Consider the following 19,269-nt stretch of genomic DNA (forward strand, 5'->3'; position numbering starts at 1 on the left):
AGTTCCCGCCGAGTTTATGCAGTCTGTGGCAGTCAGAGAAGGTTAGCGGTTGTGTTGGCAGTGCGATGAAGAGTGTGGATAGCGTGTCGAATAATAGTGAGTAAAATGGGAAAGTGTCAGTTTAATGAAGCTTGGCTTGAACGTGAAGAATTTCGAAACTGGTTAGAAGCCGCAGCAGGTGATAGGCATGCGGCTCGCTGCAAAGTCTGCAGGAAAATAATTCAGTTGGGGACTTTAGGTGTGAAGGCCCTGGAGTCCCACGCTAAAGCTGGAAAACATCAGATTGCTGTGAAGAGCTCGCAATGTCGCCAGCCGATCTCAAGCTTTTTGTCAGTATCCCAGCCAACATTCGCCAAATAAGTCAGGTGACTTTCGGGTCCACGGAGACATCAAAAGCTGAGGTACTTTGGATTCTACACACAGTGACCTCTCATCTATCATACAACAGCAGCAGCAACATTAACGGCCTTTTCCAGGCAATGTTTCCTGATTCTACGATTGCCAAAACGTTCGCCTGCGGACCTAACAAGATCGCCTATATTGCAAGATTCGGCCTGGCAGACTTTATAAAAAGAGAGCTGGTGAAGTCAATTAGCGGCCAGTATGTGCTAATGTTTGACGAGAGCTTCAACACATCGACCAAATCCAAACAGCAAAATCCAAACCTCCACATTCGTTTCTGGAGCAATGCAGAGGTGCAGTCGCGTTACATGGACTCTCAATTCATGGGTCATGGAACCGCACAGGACCTTCTGACGCACATACAAGTAAGTGAGCTGTATAAACAAGTGGGGTTTTTTACGTCGAAAAGGTGGGACTTAAGTTTGCCCGTGTAAGCTGTGTTCTGCTCACACTCTCTTGATAACTTGCTACCTCCATGGGGAAAATGTCCATTAGTAATATGTTTTGTGTGTAATGTAATGTGTTAAGTGCTAATCTTTTTCATCAGTGAATTGGAGAATGTGTAAATACGTGAATGAATTGATTTCTACATGTAGATTTCTTTGTTTAATGCATCTAGTGTGCTGAGTTGTTGCAGTTTTGCTCATTTTCCACCTTTCAACTCAACTTTTAAGAAGCAAGGCTCATCTCATAAAAACGAGTTTATTCAGTGTTAAAGCACTGGGCAGTTGACATACAGTATGTCACCCTGTATTCATTTTGTGTTGGGCATCATTTCCCACAGTTGTTCAGTGGTCATTCAGCGCCATCTGCTGATCACTAGTGGTAAACGAAGCATTTCTTGCCTTCAAACCATTCGAGAGACGCCTAGACACCTTCTTGTGTGAGCAGTTAAGCTGTCCTTATCCTGCTGCTTGGGGTTTTTGTCAGAAGCTGCTGCTGCTTTCCCATGGCCAGGCCTCTGTTGAAAGGGGATTTTCAGTGAACAAAGAAATACTGACTGAAAACATTCAAGAGGACATGATTGTTGCCCGAAGGCTCATATGTGACTTTGTTGCGATGCATGGAGGTGTCACTCAGGTTCCCCTCACCAAGGAACTTATGGCATCTGTGGGTGCAGCTCGGTCAAAATACAGACTCTTTCTGGATCAGGAGCGTGTTAGAAAAGAGAAGGAAGCCCAGGGCCAGAAGAGGAAGCTGGCAGAGCAGGCTCTGGAGGACCTGAAGAAGAGGAAGATGAGCCTGGAAGATGTGTCCTCCTGTCTTGCCAGGGAGGCAGATGCACTCGCTGAAGAAGCGGAGAGCAGAGCTGGTTCCAAGATGGCTCAGCTACTTTCAAAGTCTAATGCCCTCAGAAGGGCACAAAAAGAAAAAGTTGCTGAAGTGAAAGCCCTTGAAGCTGAGATCAGTGCTAAAGGAGAGGAACTCAGATATATGGTTGTATAGGTTGTATGTATCACTAGAAATTGTCTTCTACTTGATTGTCAGACGCAATTACAGACGCAATACAAAATTACATTGTTTTTGAGAATTGAACTGATTTTTTGGTCGTTTTTTTTTTTTTTTTTGGGGGGGGGGGGGGGGGCTGTAATCCTTCAGGTTGGTCAATCCGAGGATTCGGAACTTGGATATTGTATAGATTGTATGCATCACTCTATTGTCTTGTACTTTTGTTGCTATGTGACATAATGTACTAATGTTGCCATATGACAAATAAGCACACAATCAGTTTGTATCCCTGACAGTCAGTTTACCAATACAAATTACTTTGTTTTGAGAATTGAACTCTTTTGTCTTTTTTTGGGAAGGGCGGGGGTAGGGCAGGTTGTAATGCTTCGTGTTGGTCGAAAAATTTTTCATAATTGTCTTAAAAAGTCTAAAAAAGGTCTAAAATTTAACTTACTGAATCCTGCAAGAACCCTGATATACACACCCTCACATTCTCAACTTTGGTAAATACTGAGCAGGATACATACTCCAAAAGGGAAAAAAACAAACAAACACCACATTACAAGTTAGGTATCACGGTATCTCAAAGGTAGTTGACCTCTAGTGCTTCTCTGGGGGCGTGTCTCCCGAACTGGCTTATTGTCTGAGTCATCTGCATCCTCCGACTGACCCTTGATAACCAAACCCTTCCCAGAACTAACATCAGAGTCTACTTTTCCCCCATTATTAGGTACTTCATCTAACTCGGGCTTGAAGACGGTGTCTTGGTCAACTCCCACTTCCTCCTCTTGACCACCCCCCATACCTTCATTTGATGTGGGTGCATTTTGAGAAGTGTGTGGAATGTAAACTAGCTCCACATTGTTTGTGTCCGAACTGTGTGTAGCCCTCTCATGCCTAGGTGCAACTGCCCGCCTAGTAGGTGTCTGAAAGGTGCAATGCTTCATTTGATTTCGATGTACTACTTTGGGTGCCCCCCCAGCTTCTGGTTTGACTGTGAAAACGGGTAAGTCAGGATGGTTCTGTTTAACAACTAGGTATGGCCCGGATTCCTATTTGTCTTGAATTTTGTTCCTCCCTCTTGGTTTCTCAACAGAACCCGATCACCAGGCCTGACAAGTGCTGCGCGTGACATCTGGTCGTACAACCGCTTATGCCGCCATGAGGCCTCCTGGGTGGCACCTCGAGCTGCCTCCGCTGCTACCTTCAACCTCTCATGATGGTCAAGGACCCAATCATCAAGATTGTCAACATCACTGTGCTCCAGGTCTCTTCCCCCCAAGATATCCTGAGGCAGTCTCGCATCCCTCCCAAAAAGAAGGTAGAACGGGGAGTATCCTGTGGAGGAGTGGACGTGGCTATTATAAGCTAGCTCAGGAAGATACTCCTTCCAATTCTGTTTCCTCTCCAGTGTCAGCGTTCTAAGCATGTCGTGCATCGTTCTATTGAATCGCTCATATTGAGCATTGCCCTCAGGGTGGTATGGGCTTGTACGACTCTTGGAAATGCCATGGAGGTGACATAGCTCTTTCACGACACTGGCTTCAAAACTGCGGCCCTGATCAGAGTGCAGCCTGGAGGGACAGCCATAATACACAAACCAGTGCTTGACTATTGCCTTAGCTGTAGTTTTTGCAGATTGGTCTTTAGTGGGTACCGCAATTGTAAAATGTGTAAACATGTCGGTTAAAACTAAAACATTCTCATAACCCCCCACTGACATCTCCAATCGAGTGTAATCCATGGCCAACACCTCCAGAGGTGCCATCACATTAGTACAGGTCATTGGGGCTCGGGTTTTTGGAAATATGTCTTTTGCCAGTGCACAATGTTTACACTGTTTCACCCAATCTTGTGCATCACGGCTCATTGAGGGCCAGTAGTAACTTCGTCTCATTCGTGCCAAGGTACCTCTCTCACTAAAATGGCCCCCATGCTCATGTTCCACGCCGAACACATGTCTCCGTAGAGTATCGGGTAACACGAGCTGGTGTAGTTCTTCCCCGTCTCTGGGGTCACAAATTGAACGGAATAGAACGCCATGATGGATTCTCAGGCGATCCCACTGTGAGGCCAGTCACTTCAATTCGGGAGTCATTTCTCCTAGCTGACTTTTAGTGGGCCGGGACATACTCTTTGCGTACTTAGCCATGAGACCCACGACAGGGTCGTTCGCCTGAAGTTGCTGAAGTTCGTCCCAGCTATGCCCATGAACTTTTGCTGTGACAGTAGCTTGGCGGGACACCTGTCCAGGCCACAAACAGGCTCGTACTTCATCAGCCTGAATAATCAAGAAATCTTTCTCAGTATCAGCGACCTCAGGCTCCTGTGGTTGAGGGAGCCGCGACAACACATCTGCATTTGTGTTCTCCCTCCCCGGCTTATAATGTACTTCAAAATCATACTCAGCCAATTGAGCGACCCACCTCTGTTCCACCGTGCCGAGGTTAGCGGTCTCCAGGTAGCGTAAGGGGTTATGGTCAGTCACTACAGTAAATCTGGAGTACCTGAGGAAGTCCCTAAACTTTTCAGTTATTGCCCATTTAAGGGCTAATAGCTCAAGTTTAAATGCACTATAATTTTTGTCATTTCGCTCGGAACCCCTCAGACCCCGGCTGGCGAACGTGATAACCCGCTCTACCCCCTCCTGGCGTTGGCTGAGTACTGCCCCCAACCCGAGCATACTCCCATCCATAGTGAGCACAAAGGGAAGTGAAAAGTCAGGATACGCAAGTATAGGGGATGACATGAGCAGGGATGTGATTTTTTTTTTTCCGCGAATTCGCGGAATTCCGCTTTTTCACCTCAAAATTTGAAAAAAAAAATTTTCCGATTTTTTGCTCAAAAATCCTCATTCGTATCCTATTCATTCCGACTTTCAGTAATTCCATCATTGAGATGAAACGAGGTACGTGATTGGCCCATCGCTCTGTAACAACCAATGAACGCGCTTGTTAGATAGCTGTACGTAAGCTCGCTTCAAACAAAGAGTTGAAAGATGGCAGTCTCCATGATCGAGTGTAAAGATGCAAATCGAGTTAAAGAAATCGACAGAATAGTGAAAAACAAGTTCTGCTGGGAATGGTTGGAATTCTTATGAATTCTTATGCTACAGACGTTGGACATAAGACTGTGAGACATTTGTTCAGCGATTTCGTTCTTTGGGGAGAGGGCAGAGGTCTCTGGCTGTCAAGTTTGGGGATGCTGGGACCTTCCCTGCCTGAGCTACAAGCGTGCAAAGTCGGGCTGGAGCCCGGGATAGAAACGAAACCTAAGTGGAGCGCCGCCGCTCACCTCGGGGCGAATTACGTCCCGAGGCGCGGGGCTAGCGTGCCCTGCCCGCACTGGTTCTTTGGGGGGAGGGCAGAGGACTCTGGCTGTCAAGTTTGGGGATGCTGGGACCTCCCCTGCCCGAGCGACGAGCGTCCAAAGTCGGGCAGGAGCCGCCGATTGGAAAGCGAAACTGAAGCCGAGCACCATGGCTCTTCGCCCCGAGGCGTGGGGCTGGCGCGCCCTGCCCACGCTGGTTCTTTGGGGAGAGGGCAGAGGACCCTGGCTGTCAAGTTCGGGCCCCTACCCGAGCTACGAGTGTGCAAAGTCGGGCTGGAGCCCGGGATAGAAGCGAAACCTAAGTGAGTGAACATAGTAGTTTTGAATATCCTTAAGTGAGTGAACACTGGGGTTCTGAATATCCTCAAGTGAATGAACACTGTGGAGTTATGATTATCCTTTGGTGAGTGAAGACTATAGAGTTATGTATATGAAGTTGACATTGCTAGAGTAGAAACTGCAGAAAAAAAGTGACTGATATGCTGGAACTGGACATGGATGCTAGCATCTTTTTTCTTTGAGAGTTCCTGAAGACTTGTGGATGAATTCTTATGTTGCATCATGTTTGTTTGAAAAGGCACGTTTAGGTATGTTCAACTTCGACAGTAATTGAAAGTATAAATTTTGTTTTTCCTTATACAATTTTCTATTTATTCTAATGCAGATGATTTAATTTAGAATGACATTTTTAGGTTTCATGTTTTGGCTTTGTCAGTTAAGAATCATTGAATTTACTATAGGGGCTCAGAGTTGCATGTTGACCATTAAATTGGCTTGAATTTGTTAATCATGACAAGTTTTTTTTTTTGTGTGTGTGTGTTTGCTTGCCATTTTAGTATAATTTTTAAGTCAGAAAACCCCAGAACCCAGGAGCTTCACCCCCCTTGTCCCCCCACCAGGGCGCTGCGGCCCCCAGACCCCCGGCTAAAATTTTCAGATAATTTCACCAGCCCCAAATCACATCCCTGCATGAGAGAGCCTCTTAGCCTATCGAACGCTTCCTGGCATTCTTCACTCCACACAAAAGGAACAGGCTGGCACCCCTTGTCCTTACTCTTTTTCCCATCAAGAAATGTAGTGGCCTTGCCAGTTGGGCAAAATTTGGAATGAAACGCCTATAATATGACATGAACCCGACTACTTGCCGCACATCCCCTGCGTTCTTAGGCACAGGCCAATTGTGAAGCACGCCCACCTTCTCCATGTCCACTCTAACGCCGTCCGCGGAAACTATATGACCCAAGAAGCGAACCTCTGGTTTCAAAAGGAAACATTTACTGGGTTTTAGCTTCAGCCCATGTTCGCCCAGGTGCGTGAACACAAGGTCTAGTTTTTCACAATGACTGTCGAACTCTGTAGAGAACACGAGGACATCATCTAAATATATCAGCAAGACATCAAACGCTAAATCACCTAGCACCACCTCCATTAGTCTCTGGAATGTCGCAGGGGCATTACAGAGGCCAAATGGCATTCTGGTCCACTGATATAGGCCAAATGGTGTGGTGATAGCGGTTTTGTCCTGATCGTCCTCGTGAACGGCTACCTGAAAATACCCTGCCGTCAAGTCCAAGGATGAAAAGAGCCTTGCTCTTCCAAGAGCATCCAAAGACTCCTCAACTCTTGGCAACGGGTATGCATCTTTTAATGTTACGTTATTTAGCTTGCGATAATCACAGCAGAAGCGAACTGAGTTATCTTGCTTAATAACAATTACGGCCGGAGAGGCCCAAGGGCTGCAGCTCTCCTTCAGGACTCCTTGTGCAACCAAATCCTGCACATGTCGCTTAAATTCTTGAAAGATGTGGGGTGGTACACGCCTATGCCTCTGTTTAATTGGTCTCGCATCGCCTGTCTGAATGTGGTGCGTCACGGTAGTGGTATACCCAAAGTCACTGTCATGCTGGGAAAACACACCCTTATGCTTCCTCAGAAGACTATCCAACTTCTGAACCTGAGGTGGGTCAGGCCCTGGAGATTGGCCTGAACTGGAACGGACATGGGTGTGTCTCCCTCCGCGAATTGGGTGTCCCCCCCTACGAATGGGGCTTCCTCATAGCTGACCTTTTTCACGAACAGCTCCCCATTCAGCTCCTCGACGGACACCACCTCCTTCGATAAGATGGTATCTGGCTTGCTCAACTCCGCCACCCTGCATCTTGGAAACAGTGTTATGGCTTTCTCGCTTGAATTGAGCACACGCACTGGGACCTTTCCCTCAGCAGCCTGAGCGAGTACGTTAGCCACTAGTAGACCGCGAGGGAGGTTCGCACTGGGGGAATGCCTCAACAAGTACCTTACACTTCACCCTTGGGGGTATCCGACAACAACCCTCTATTACCTTTTCACTGCGCGGAGGAATTGTGACAGCCTGTTTCCCTGCTACTTTCACGAATCCGATCCGTCCATTAGGCCCCACACACCGATCCCCCTCCTCAATGGTAGCCAACACACGACTTAGACTAGCCTGGCCTGCCCATGGTGTACCTTGATCCAACTTCTTAATACCCTTGAAATCTGTCAGAAAACCCTTCAGCTCTCCGATCACATTCATTCCCAAAATACCGGGCACTGCTTTTCTTTCTTTAAGGCTACTGCAGCTGTCCTTCAACACGAAGATGCATCAACCCTTTAACAGTTTGCCCATACATTCAATGTCCGCCTCTAAACACCCCACCACTGGAATTTCAATACCATTAGCGACAGTTAGGCGTACCCATTTGGCTGGTGACAGAGAACATGTTGTCCCTTGCAAATGCTCTCTGAAATAGCTCTAGGGGATGGTTGTGACCTCCGACCCAGTGTCTAAGAAGCAACTGGTCTTTACGCCATCTATCAGAACATCAAGGATAAAGCACTCGCCAAATGCGCTGGTTGAAGTTTTGGGGCCTGGCTCCTCATTGGCAAGTTTGACAGCTCTAATGCCAGCTGAGGCGGGGCCACCGTGACTTTGATTATCACGGTCAGTGCGACTCCCGTCCGAAGTGGCAACAGCTGCCATTTTCACCCTATGGCCTGCTGGCTTACCCTGTGGGCAATTGCGGCTTGTATGACCTGGTTGATTACAAATATAGCAAATAAGCCGTCCCTCACTGTCTCTTAAAGGAGGCCTAACCGGTCTAGCAGGTGGAGTGCCCTGCTCCACTCCATGAACGGCTTTAAAGAGCTCCTCTTGACGGGCAGCAAGGTTTTGGATAGCCTCATGGAGTGACTTCAGCATTAACGGAGATGTGTCCTCAGCACTGGTGGCGTGGATAGCCCCTCGCACTGGACCCCTGGCTGTGTCAACGGTGGAGGCCCCCTCTTCTTCCTCAGACCATGTTATGGCTGCATCCATCAAGTCAAGGAACGACTGAGTCGGCTTTTCTTTATCCTGTCGCTTTACTTCGCGTCGTAAGAGGTTGTCTCGAAGACCTAGTATGAATTGTTCTTTTAGCATTTTGTCTTTGTCTTGGATTCGTGCTGGAGCCCACCTTTTCAGCCTATGGAGTTTCTCTTGTAGGTCATAGGTGTACGCTCGTATCTTTTCTCCTGCCAACTGTTTCCTATCGTAAAACTCTCCGAGACAAGCGCCAACAGGGACTTTATCACCATATGTGTCTTCCAGAACTTTGAAAACCTTCTCTACATCAGTATTGTCTTTGCTTAGCAGGAACTTAACAGTCAGTTTTGCTTCACCCTTGAGGTGTTGCCTCAGCCACTCCAGTTTGTCCTCCTCTGGAATTCTGCCAATCTTAAATGACAATTTTATAGATGCTATCCACTCCTCTACACAGGGTTCACCTTGGGGTGGATTGCCAGTAAAGTCAGAGCATTTTCTCTCCCTTGGTATATACAACGTTGATGGAGTCTTGGTCTGTTGTTCAACGACTGTCTTTGCCATTGATAGTGCCTCCCTATGATCTTGTCTGGCCTGATCAAGGAGCGCTGCCTGTTCCCCAAGCTTGGCCGACTGGTCCGCCATCATCTTTTGTAAGGCCTCAAACTGTTCTCTTAACTCTTCCATCTCAGACATGATGGGAATTACTTTGCAAGGCTACAAAGGAATGATCCTGTTCGTAAGACGCCAAAATGTAATGGACAGTACCTATGTCCGCTAGTAAAGGAAAGTAATGCCTTCTAGAGGGTTGGAAGGAAACAGATTTAAGTCCGTGACCCCACCCAAGCCTACTAACTCGAACCTAGTTTACTAACCACAAAAGGGTATATTATAAAGGCTTTAGTGATTTTTAAATTAAATGTCGCAGTGATAACCTAAAGGATAGTGAACAAAATTCAGTGTCTGTATATGTGAGAGACTTACCCTGCACAGCCCCAAACCACAATGCCCTGGCAGTATCGGATGAGACACACCCTACTCCAGAGAAGTTATACACACACAATAAGTACACCACTTGGGCAATACTCAAATTCAAAATGGATATTTAATAAGCAGAACTGTCTAATTAAGGTAGAGAAATAGAGAGAGAGAAAAAAATAAATTTAGAAAACAATATAATCAACTCCCCTTTATCTGTTTGAATTTACTTTGTACTCACTGTTAACCCTAACCTGAGTGCTCAGTTATAACTAACATTATCTATCTTAATATTCAACCATTAAGTTTAGTTCAAAATACATACAAAACTCAAAGGAAACTTACACAAGGAAGTTAGGAAGCTATAATGACAAACTTAAATTGAATGGCGTGTAGCCTAAACCCAGGTATCTAGTTCACCTCAGCTCTTAATGGCAATGTTCAGTTCTTCACGAGCAACAGTTGCACTCGCACGGCAAACAACAACAGTCTTTTGGTTTTAAAGCAAAATGGCTTTGCGCCGGTGAAAACGTCCTTCAGCAGTTCAATTGTCCAACGAAAAAACTCCACCCACACATGCACAGGTGGATGGCTGAGCAGCAAACGAAAGCCTTACTTTCAGTCCTCGTAGATAAAGTAACAAATTAAACATGAATAATGCCTGTCTTCAACAACGCTACTAGTGTGCGTCAAACAATTTAGATCAGGCGAGACAATAGCTGCAGTCTCGACTAGGCTGTGGCTAACAAATGGCACAAAATGGACAAGGAAATTGTCACTATGATCCCACAGGATTACTTCACCTCGTACTGCTGGATCAGTCTCTGGTTGGCAGGGAACTGCAAACTGCTTAGCGAGCGAAGTCTAGGCAAACGAACCCCTTCACGACTCTTAGCCCCTCTCCTCGGCAGGTGTACCAACGCTTCTTGGCTACGCACTCCAAGGCACTTCTGGCAGTCACTAGTCGTTGCACAACTGGGTTTTAAGTTGCAGAAAACAAACGCTCCGCTTCTGTCTTTCGGGCTTCACATACACCGTGCCACTCAACGTTATCGCCACGCACCTTCTGCTCTACTTCCTGTTTAGTTTTTCTTGTTGTGTCTCTTCTGGCTTTCACGCATCCGGTCGCATTCCTACCTGTTGATTGGCTACTGGTTATGAATGCATTCGTATTAAGGATTCTTAATTTAAAAAACAAATTACAGAAAGAGGAAAAATACACGCACACCTCTTATATCCGCCACATTTAGCCCTTGATTGTTTCTTCTTTCACAATTGCCTTCACCAGGTTTGCAGCAGCTCCAGTTTTGTGAACTTGACAACATCCTGAAACACATGGCAGGTGGGGGCTGTGAGCCATTTGGGAGTCGACTCTTATGGGCCTTTTCCACTACCCTTTTTCAGCTCACTTCAGCCCAACACGGCTCGCGTTTCGACTACCTCAGAGCAGCACGATTGAGCTCACTTCAGCCTTACTCAGCACCCAAAACTCGCACGGTTTTGGAGTGGGGCTGAAGTGAGCCCAACCGAGCCGAGTGGGGCTAGGGGCGTGAGGAGACACTCCCCTGTGCACTGATTGGTGAGAAGGAGTGTCCTCACATGCCCACACACGCCCCGCGAGCACGCTGGGATCTTTAACCACCATCTGTAAACACCATAAACCCGGAAGAAGAAGAAGAATTACAACAAAGAAGATGATCAGAAAACTAGAAGATGGAAGACCAACCCAAGCGAGGAAACCACTTAAAAGGTCACTGATGTCACTGTTTGCGCCGCCTAACGACATCACGTGACGTCCACCCACTTTCGCTAACTCCACCCAATGTGTCCACCCACTTCCAGCCAGCATGGTTCAGCGCGGTTGTAGTCGAAATGCAACCCCAACAGCCCCACTCAGCTCGACTCAGCACCGCACGACTCAGCCCAACTCATCCGCGTTGGTAGTGGAAAAGCCCCATTATTGGTGAGCTGCATGAGGCAAACCTACTGACTCACTGAAAAGAGTCAGAATTCCCTGAACTACTTCTAAATTCACTTTAGATTATGAATGTCTGACTGATTCTGGTGCGAAGCGGCAACAAACTGCGTGCTGAGGAACTTATTTGGAGCTCCAGTTGTTTTCATGGGTCCTTTTTAGATGATTTCTGGAACGTTTATGGAAGGAGTCTCTAGTGTCAGCAGTTTATTAAAGCTTTATGTTTCTGAATCAGGAAAATCTTCAGGACAGAGGAATTTATGCATTGCGTAATTTTTTTTAATCTTTGTGGTTTCAAGAAAGAAAATGAGGAGACTGATGACAGAACGTTCATTTATAGCAGCTAACAATGGTCCACACCATTAACCATAACTATAAATTGATTTTTTTAAAAGTATAAAGTATTGTTCATTAATATATTAATAATTGTAATCATTGGCAGATTGCGATGATATAACACCAATTAAGCACTTCACATCCTGGAGTGTTTTTATACTTTACTGATCTCAGACAGGTCACATCACTGTGATCTCAGATAAGTTTTATCAATGGAGTCAAAATTAAATCTTTATTACTAGGATACGACAAATGATTACAAGTCCACAAATGTGCACAGGAAAGTTGTATTATCGAGATGTATCTTATAAAAAAAAACATGATAGCTGAACCTGTGGAATGTTTCATTATGAGGTTTCCTATAAATAATAATCATGTAACTGCAATTAGGTGATTATGTAATACACTAATATTGATTATAACTGAATTGTTTTTTAAAGGTTACACCATGTAATGTGTTAATACACAAACATCAGCAGAGGCAGTGAAATTCATATCAATCTTTATTTGTATTTAGAAATTTAGCGCGATGAATCTTTTCCTTGCTTTGCCTTCCATGCTTCCCCCCTGCAGGGCCTGCGCTCTTCATGATGGGCTGAAATGGAGCTTTTACATAAAGTGCTTCTGCCGACCAGCTTTCTTTCATTTTCTTTTTTTTGCAATAGAAAAACAATAATACAGACATGTGGTAGTGGACAAAAAGAAAGAAATCATCCCATGGCTCACATGAGGAGAGTGAAGAGAGAGTGACTTTTTAAAAAAGGGGGGAGAGAGAGAGAGAGAGAGAGAGAGAGAGAGGTGTGTTCAGTGAGCGCGTTCAGCCCAGAATGAGGCTGGATTTTCCACCAGGAGGGTTTCTTCGGCCAGAGGAGGCACCAGAAGGCTGTTTCTGCTCCTCCTCCTTCTGCTGCTGAGGCTCTTCCTCAGGGGCTTCGGTTTCCTCTGACTCATCTACACACACACACACACACACACACACACACACGCTCTAATACTATTACTATGATAAAATTTGAACTCCAGCCGTGCACCTGTATGTAAAGCCTAGAGATCACAACCCTCAGTTTTCACATATTCACCATCACCTCAAAAGACTCACCCCCCCAAGGCATTTTCATGTGTGGTCTGCACCCAGGATTGATTCTGGACTCTTTTTGCAGGTAAAAGTTTATTTTCCCACCGAGAAACAAATCTTGCTTATTGCATTTTTTTCCCCAAAATGGACACAGTAAGTACATCCCTATATTATTCCTATTAAAGGAAAATTCCAGGATTTTTTAAAATCCTGAGCTCTATTTTCCCATCTCTCCAGTCTCTGACGCAGCATCCCATCCAGCGCCTGTAGTTGATTATCATAAGGGGCCGTTTTCTGATGTTTACAAAAGAAGTCGTGCAAAATTTGTGAAGTCCATTTCCAAAGTAAGGCCTGAATTAGGCGTATCAGACACTTGCTGGCTGTGCTGTGAAAACTGTCCATGCAGACGCTCAAAGTTTCCAAACCCGTCATTGCTTAACTCTTGAATATTTTCTACTGTGAATATCATCATTAAAAAGCTTATAATCTCTGCTTTCCAAAGAAATGTATCTGGTTAAGATCTGTTCAGTACTTTGGGAGTAACGGCAGGTTGAAGTCGGTACAACAGAGTAAAAACTCTGCTCGCGGGACATCGGGAAACTGCTGGTGCTTTTCTTTTTGAGTCACGGGAAAGCAGTCAGGCTCTCTCTCTCTCTCTCCTGATCAGTTTCCCACTGGATTACTTGTAAATATCAGTCAGATAACTTTTATAGGGATGTTCTCTCACCGTTTCTGATGAAGAAGGATTCAGCAAAACTTTCCCCCTGCTAGTTTTGATGTTATGATTCACGGGAGACTTTGAAGTGAGTTTTCATACAGTGGTGCTTGAAAGTTTGTGAACCCTTTAGAATTTTCCATATTTCTGCATAAATATGACCTAAAACAACATCAGATTTTCACACAAGTCCTAAAAGTAGATAAAGAGAACCCAGTTAAACAAATGAGACAAAAATATTATACTTGGTCATTTATTTATTGAGGAAAATGATCCAATATTACATATCTGTGAGTGGCAAAAGTATGTGAACCTTTGCTTTCAGTATCTGGTGTTACCCCCTTGTGCAGCAATAACTGCAACTAAATGTTTGCGGTAAGTGTTGATCAGTCCTGCACACTGGCTTGGAGGAATTTTAGCCCATTCCTCCATACAGAACAGCTTCAACTCTGGGATGTTGGTGGGTTTCCTCATATGAACTGCTCGCTTCAGGTCCTTCCACAACATTTCGATTGGTTTAAGGTCAGGACTTTGACTTGGCCATTCCAAAACATTAACTTTATTCTTCTTTAACCATTCTTTGGTAGAATGACTTGTGTGCTTAGGGTCGTTGTCTTGCTGCATGACCCACCTTCTCTTGAGATTCAGTTCATGGACAGATGTCCTGACATTTTCCTTTAGAATTCGCTGGTATAATTCAGAATTCATTGTTCCATCAATGATGGCAAGCTGTCCTGGCCCAGATGCAGAAAAACAGGCCCAAACCATGATACTACCACCACCATGTTTCACAGATGGGATAAGGTTCTTATGCTGGAATGCAGTGTTTTCCTTTCTCCAAACATAACGCTTCTCATTTAAACCAAAAAGTTCTATTTTGGTCTCATCCGTACACAAAACATTTTTCCAATAGCCTTCTGGCTTGTCCATGTGATCTTTAGCAAACTGCAGATGAGCAGCAATGTTCTTTTTGGAGAGCAGTGACTTTCTCCTTGCAACCCTGCCATGCACATCATTGTTGTTCAGTGTTCTCCTGATGGTGGACTCATGAACATTAGCATTAGCCAATGTGAGAGAGGCCTTCAGTTGCTTAGAAGTTACCCTGGGGTCCTTTGTGACCTCGCCAACCATTACACTCCTTGCTTTTGGAGTGATCTTTGTTGGTCAATCACTCCTGGGGAGGGTAACAATGGTCTTGAATTTCCTCCATTTGTACACAATCTGTCTGACTGCGGATTGGTGGAGTCCAAACTCTTTAGAGATGGTTTTGAAACCTTTTCCAGCCTGATGAGCATCAACAACGCTTTTTCTGAGGTCCTCAGAAATCTCCTTTGTTCGTGCCATGATACACTTCCACAAACATGCGTTGTGAAGCTCAGACTTTGATAGATCCCTGTTCTTTAAATAAAACAGAGTGCCCACTCACACCTGACTGTCATCCCATTGATTGAAAACACCTGACTAATTTCACCTTCAAATTAACTGCTAATCCTAGAGGTTCACATACTTTTGCCACTCACATATGTAATATTGGATCATTTTCCTCAATAAATAAATGACCAAGTATAATATTTTTGTCTCCTTTGTTTAACTGGGTTCTCTTTATCTACTTTTAGGACTTGTGTGAAAATCTGATGATGTTTTAGGTCATATTTATGCAGAAATATGGAAAATTCTAAAGGGTTCACAAACTTTCAAGCACCACTGTAGCTTTACCTACTTATTTTTTTCAAATCAAACTGATTCATGTAAATAAATATTTTAGAATATAACTGGAGTTGTTTTGATGTAAAATATTGAGATCTTAGTGGTTGTAATGAGATGGAAATAAAACCCAGAAGTCAGAAACGAGTGTCGATTTCAGTTGAGTTAATGTGAATTGTTTATTGGATGTGGATCAAATAGTTTTTTTGAGGTTCGCCTTGAAAGCTGTGAATATTAATCGAAATCATTTTAGTGGCTAGAGATAATGAGATGAGATAAACACTAGTAGGATCTACTGAAAAATACAAAGGCCTACAGAGCACAAAGAGGGGATTAGAAATAAACATTTATTACTTTTTTTTATTGAGTGTACCAATTTAACATTTTTACCTAATTAGCATAAATACTAATTAAATACTATTTTGCATAATTTGTATTCAGTATACAACCATCTATGTGCTGCCAATTTCCATGTAAAGATCTTGAAAAATAGAAAAGTTATTGAGAAAAAAAACATTTGATCTCATTGGTTAATGCGGCCCATTTTGGACCATGTGATCCTCATACAGAATATTACGGCAGTTTTCTAAAACTTAAGCCTTTTTTTTTTCAATCTTTGATTTGTCATATCTCAAGAATGGATAAACATTTTAATTCTGTAAAAGTATTTTGTTCTGCCTTCAATTCTGAATTCATTGAGAGCAGTTTGGATTGAATTTCCCCTGATATGCCTACCTGAATATATAAGTGATAATATTAATGAGTATCTGATGACATGAAAAGGATTTGGTTTTTAAAAATCAGGAAACAGTCCTGTGAGATAATCGATTAGAGGCACTGAATGTGGCGCTGCGTCAGAGACCAGAAGAAGAGAAAGATGAAACACTGAGTGTAAAAACAGTCATTTTGTACAGTTTCTTTGCAGTTATTGAGGTAAACAGAGACAGGTAGACAGGTGTATCTTTGTCAGGATCCTTTCCATGGAGTCAGACATTTATAATAACATTGAGTCCATCAGTGGTGAAAATAAATGGTTTCCTTTGACATGGGATGATTGCCCTATAGGATTACATTGTATAGCTGTTTTGTGGTTGCTGGTTATAACGTTCTCATTCCATACTGGACTGATTTCAATCGCGTTTGTCCCGAGTGGCTATTTGGACTCAAGGCCCAGAAACAGGGCCAAGGTTAAAAAATCCTGGAGTTTTCCTTTAATTCTCATGACCAATATTCACACCATGATAAAAATATAGGCGACGCTGACCAAGTTAGCCTTCTCTCGATAGGCTAGCTGTCTCACTCTCATCTAAATTTCTCTCCCTAGGTTAGATTTCTCTTACTACAGCTTACTATCAGTGTGTTCCTCAGACCATTCAAACATTAGAAATATTTCATATATTTCAATGTAATTGTGATGGGTAAGGGTGGACCTCAGAGCAGCCTTTACGAAAGCGAAACTGTGATAAAATGCATGTAGATTTTCACAAGTCACTAATAATCCAGACTTTGCAGTACAGATGGTGACTAAATTGACCGTAGGTGTGAATGCGAGTGTGAATGGTTGTCGGTGTCTATGTGTCAGCCCTGTGATGACCTGGCGACTTGTCCAGGGTGTACCCCACCTTTCGCCTGTAGTCAGCTGGGATGAGAGGAGATGATTAAAGTTTACTGGGAGTTCAAAATATGACATAAGATACACTCTGAGCAGACGGGTTTGATTACACCAGATACGCTATAAAAACTGGTGAATATTAACATGGGGTAAAAATCTGTCTGCAATTATTTTAGGCTCAAATCTGATGAATAAAAGCCAATGTTTTCCACAGAGCATATAACAGAGGCACTATTTAACTTAATGTGCATCATGTGCTGCTGTTTAGAGTGACACCGAGAGAGAGAGAGAGACTTGATGAGGCAAAAAACACTCACCATGATTTACTTGCTCGTGGTTTTCCTCCTGGAAGAAACAAGAGAGGATTTAGAAATAAGCACAACTGACCATCAGTAGTGTTTTCACTCAGGTCCTGTATGACAGGTAACATTGCAGGCTAAATTTGTTAAGTGTTTAAAAAAAAAAAAAAACCTGTGGAGTTTCTTGGAGGCTGTGTGTGTGTGTGGGTAGAGGTTAAAGAAATACTCGACTGGCCAAACTACTTCAGAACATTAAAGCTGGCTCTTTCTTTTATAGCGGTCATTTTATAGCAGCTTACTTTGTTTTACAATTCACCAAACAGACTAAACTTGAGAAGAGCTGAAATACTCAAGTTAGTCCATCTGGCTCAAACCAACACCCATGCCTCAGTGAAAGAAAGTCACACTTTCTGAAGCTCTTGATTTGCATCTGCAGGATTTGATGCATTGTGCTGCTGTCAAGGGATCGGCTGATTCGAGAACTGCATCAAACAGCAGGTGGCTGGATGGTGTTTCTAATAAAGTGGCTGGTGAGTGCAAGTTATAAACCAATGGTATGAGTTTATGAACCAATTGTATGTGTTCTGTGTCACGACCCAAAGGCCACAGAAACCGACAGGACCCAATGTGCAACTACAGGAAACGAGTGGAAGTGTACCTGAGGAGACGAGTGAGACGGGAAGGCAGGTGACAGGCGCAGCAACACAGTCCAAAACAAACTTCATGATATCCAGGAAGACGGCGTTAAGCCCCAAAAAACAGCAGGCAAAGTCATAATCCAAAATGTTAACAAGTCCCAAGCCAAAGTCACAGCGATAGGTCCCAAAACGGCAGGCAGAATCATAATCCACAACGTAAACAAAGTCTTGAGCCAAAGTCACAGCAAGATGTCCCAAAAATGGCAGGCAAACTTGTAATCCCAGAAACGTAAATAAAAAGTCAAGGAGCAAAGCGCGAACATGAACGAGAACATGAGCTCAGCAAAACTTATGCCGATTTATTTATCCACGCTGTGTGAATCTCCTCGGTGTGTTTATACAGAGTAGCTGATAAAGATGTAGCAAGTACGTTAATGCAACGCAGGGAAAACGGGGGAAAAATGCAGAGCGGAGCGCAAAGGCACAGATCAGGATCTGGAAGTTCTGGGCTGGATTGTGACAGTACCTCCCCCCTTACGGACACCTCTGGGCATCCCAGACAGGGCTCCTGGGTTCTTGCAGTAGAAATCCCTGATGAGCGCAGGGTTGAGGATAAAACGCGCCAGCACCCAACACCTCTCTTCTGGGCTATAGCTCTCCCAGTCAACCAGATACTGTAGTCCCTGACCTCTTCGACAGACCTTTAGTAGTTTCCCAACTGTGTAGGCCTTTCCTCCATTGATGATCCTGGGAGGGGTAGGAATCTTGGAAGGAGGGGAGAAGGGGCTGGAGACCAGGAGTCTCAGCTGAGAGACATGAAAAGATGGGTGGAGCCACCGCATAGACCTGGGTAATGCCAATCTAACACTCATGGGAGTAATGACCTTAGAAATGGGGAAGGGGCCAACAAACCTGGGGGCCAGCTTGCATGAGGAGACCCTGAGAGGAAGACTGGCTGTGGACAGCATGACTTTTTGTCCTGGGTGGTAAACAGGAGCCGGTCTACAATGTTGATCTGCCAGCTTTTGGAATGCGTGATTGGCACGCAATAGGTGACGTCTGGCATGCGCCCAAACTTTGCGGCAGCGTTGGACAAAGGCTTGGGCTGAAGGAACGGATGCCTCCCCCTCCTCCTGCTCCGGGAAAAGAGGGGGCTGGTAACTGAAACACTGGAAGGGAGTCAGCTTGGTGGATGATGAGGGAAGGCTGCTGTGGGCGTATTTGATCCAATGGAATGCCTGGCTCCAGGAAGATGAATCACCAGATGTAAAGTGACCTCCAGGTTCTGATTGGTGCACTTGGTCTGCCCATTAGTCTGGGGGTGGTAACCTGAAGAGAGGCTGGGAGTGGCCCCAATAAGCTTGCAGAACTCTTTCCAGAAATGAGTGGAGAACTGGGGGCCTCTTTTGGACATGATGTCCATAGGCAGACCATGAA

The 19,269-nt window shown here is 44.5% G+C and overlaps 1 protein-coding gene across 2 annotated transcripts in view; it reads right to left on the reverse strand.

The window, feature by feature from the left end:
- Positions 1-12,274: 12,274 nt before the first annotated feature.
- Positions 12,275-19,269, reverse strand: part of jpt1b (Jupiter microtubule associated homolog 1b) — a 33,407-nt gene continuing 26,412 nt past the window's right edge. Inside the window, exons 4-6 of one of the 2 annotated variants that reach the window (XM_060904336.1) lie at positions 17,213-17,240; positions 16,878-16,922; positions 12,275-12,740 (exon numbers count right to left, since the gene is read on the reverse strand). In XM_060904336.1, the coding sequence (XP_060760319.1) occupies positions 12,607-12,740; positions 16,878-16,922; positions 17,213-17,240 (207 nt within the window). In that variant the 3' untranslated portion in view covers positions 12,275-12,606. The remainder of the gene's footprint in view (positions 12,741-16,877; positions 16,923-17,212; positions 17,241-19,269) is intronic. The other variant, XM_060904337.1, reaches the window with a different exon arrangement.

Source organism: Neoarius graeffei, chromosome 22 (assembly GCF_027579695.1).
Source record: "Neoarius graeffei isolate fNeoGra1 chromosome 22, fNeoGra1.pri, whole genome shotgun sequence".
Classification (NCBI taxonomy): domain Eukaryota; kingdom Metazoa; phylum Chordata; class Actinopteri; order Siluriformes; family Ariidae; genus Neoarius; species Neoarius graeffei.